This window comes from Poromitra crassiceps, assembly GCF_964638095.1.
Source record: "Poromitra crassiceps genome assembly, chromosome: 12".
NCBI lineage: Eukaryota > Metazoa > Chordata > Actinopteri > Beryciformes > Melamphaidae > Poromitra > Poromitra crassiceps.
Genome location: NC_139632.1, coordinates 28,274,318 through 28,276,817, shown reverse-complemented (window position 1 = coordinate 28,276,817; position 2,500 = coordinate 28,274,318). Strand labels below are relative to the sequence as shown.

Below are 2,500 nucleotides of genomic sequence, written 5' to 3'. Positions count from 1 at the left end.
CTGGACGGATTGGAGGCCAGATTGATACGTAGAGCGAAACAGAATGTGAGGTCACGTGATCACGTTTTTCTCATGCGTGAATTATGCGACTACTGTCCCCCATGGGCCACCATAGGCAATATATGCTCCCAGTGCATCTGGATGAGAAGAATGGAGCGGTTTCTCACCAGAAAACAACAGAGCACACAGCCTGAAGCAATAAAACATGTTGCCACCACGCAGCCAGCAGCAAGACAAACCCCTGTCCTCACATGAACTGCTGAGCCGACAAAAACACAACAACCAATAGCTTGAAAAACAACAAACAATTGAGGGGTGGGAGATGGGCTGTTTGGGGACAGTGAGTGAGTGGTGTGGGAAGAAGAAATGTGGAACATGTGGTGGGCCTATATTATTCTGGTTCAAAATAAAACAAATCCTACTGGTACAAATTGAGTGTTTGAGAGTGTTGTTGATGTAGATCAATCAAACCTAACTAAGCCTAACCTCCAAAAGAGAAGAAAATGACACTAAACATCAGATCAGCAGGGAAGAAAAATGTCCAAATTAACATTCAATACATAAAATTGAAGCATCCATTCACCAACTCATCCACCCACCCGCAGAAACATCCACCCGGTCACGTATCCCCCAGGCCCCTCACCTCTCGTGGGCTGCCTGCGTGGTGGCCCAGCAACTCCCTGTAGTAATCCACATTGTCCGTCATGAACTCCTCTCCATCATGGAACAACAGGTAGGTGAGAGCGCACTTCAGAGCCTCCTCCAACCTGTCCACTAGGGAGAGAGAGAGGGAGAGAGAGAGAGAGAGGGGATGGGGGAGAGAGAGACAGAAAGACAGAAATTAGATAAACAAGTGCAAATAGTGTGGCCATTCAGCCTTATGGCACCATAGTCTCACTTGCCAGACTATCTCCGTTTCACGCTGTACCAGAGCAGGAGAGAGTCTGGCTGCTCTTACTCTCAATCTGGTATAGCGGGAAACTAGAACGACCACACCGCAGATATATGCCTCCACCAACAAGTGAGCAGTTGAGATCCATCTGTTATCTTTACAACCATGATCCACCGAAAGTCCCAAGCAGGCCTGCTTTATTGCACAAATCTTCATCAAAACTTGCCATTTTCAGCATGCAGGTTGCTAGCTATTCTATCCCTGGCGATGGCCTCTTTCATAGCCCCGCCCCGTTCACTAAACGTCCATGAGTGAGTGAGTGAGTGAGTGAGTGAGTGTCCTGACTTTGCCATCTTCTGACCATGGCAGGTCTACTGGCCAGCGCCGTGGTAAAGATCAATACAAGAGTTTCTACTCATGGTTTACATATGAAACAGCATGAGTTCAATTAAGGACGACTATGCTATTCATTCATTCTTCTCACTCTCTCTTCCTTGCTCTCCTGCTCGTATCAGCTGATTAGGGGTGTTAGCTCTTTTGTCAAACCAATCAGATTTGTCCAAAATTTCCTATCAGCCAATCATGTGTTAGCTGTCAACTAAGCTGTTCTCCTCTCTGTGCTGTCAGCTGTCATTCAGTGCGAATAGCTCAATAGGCTAGCCTTGGGTTTCCGCTCTATACAGTTGTAAAGCTATCCACTAAAGGATTGGATGAGTTGCATGTGTGTGAGTGTGCGTGTGTGACGTGTTCAAAAGTGTGGAAATCTATCACGGCTGACATTCCAGGACGATTACCACGACGGAGCAAAATCTGCAGTCTGGTTGAGATAGTGGAAACAAGCACACACACACACACATACACACACACACACACACACACACACACACACACACACACACACACGCGCGCGCGCGCGCACACACACGCACACACACACACACACACACACACACACACACACACACACACATGGCTGTGACAGAGTGAGACAGCTGTATATCAAGACTATCAGCTAAATATCTGTTTCCCTATATGTGACTGAGCTATAAAAATACACACACACACACACACACACACACACACACACACACACACACACATGCAACAACACACAGATTCATACCCACTCACAGAGACACAAACAGCCACACAACACACACCTACCTACACACACACACACACACACACACACACACACACACACACACACACCCCTACAGTCTGACTTACAGACTTGTAAAGTGTGTGTGAGTCAGACTGTAAAGGAGCCATGCTAAGCAAAGACTTCCTGCCCTGCTGCAGCTGAGGCAGCATATCAGCTGCTCCCAGGTCAGTACAGGCTAGTCTCAACTAGTGTCCTCTAGTGAGAGTGGCGTCGTCAGCGGAGGACCAAAATGCGAGACTCATTAGCCAATGAACAGCCAGGAATGGGTCTCGCGCTACTTTTGCATGCTAAAATAAAGCTGATAATGTACAATTTGATTCAAGGAATGAAAAACCCTTTCAAAGTACAACACAAACAGTCTATTTTGCAACTCGACAGTGCTGCTTTTTTTACTCAAGAGTTCCACTTTCTACTTCCTGGAAAAAAACTGGTCCATTGGAGTG

At 46.8% G+C, this 2,500-nt stretch overlaps 1 protein-coding gene across 1 annotated transcript in view; it reads right to left on the bottom strand.

Annotated features, from left to right (window-relative positions):
- Positions 1 to 2,500, bottom strand: part of p3h2 (prolyl 3-hydroxylase 2) — a 93,835-nt gene that overhangs the window by 13,208 nt on the left and 78,127 nt on the right. Inside the window, exon 5 of the mRNA XM_083647972.1 lies at positions 644 to 774. Within this exon, the coding sequence (XP_083504098.1) occupies positions 644 to 774 (131 nt within the window). The remainder of the gene's footprint in view (positions 1 to 643; positions 775 to 2,500) is intronic.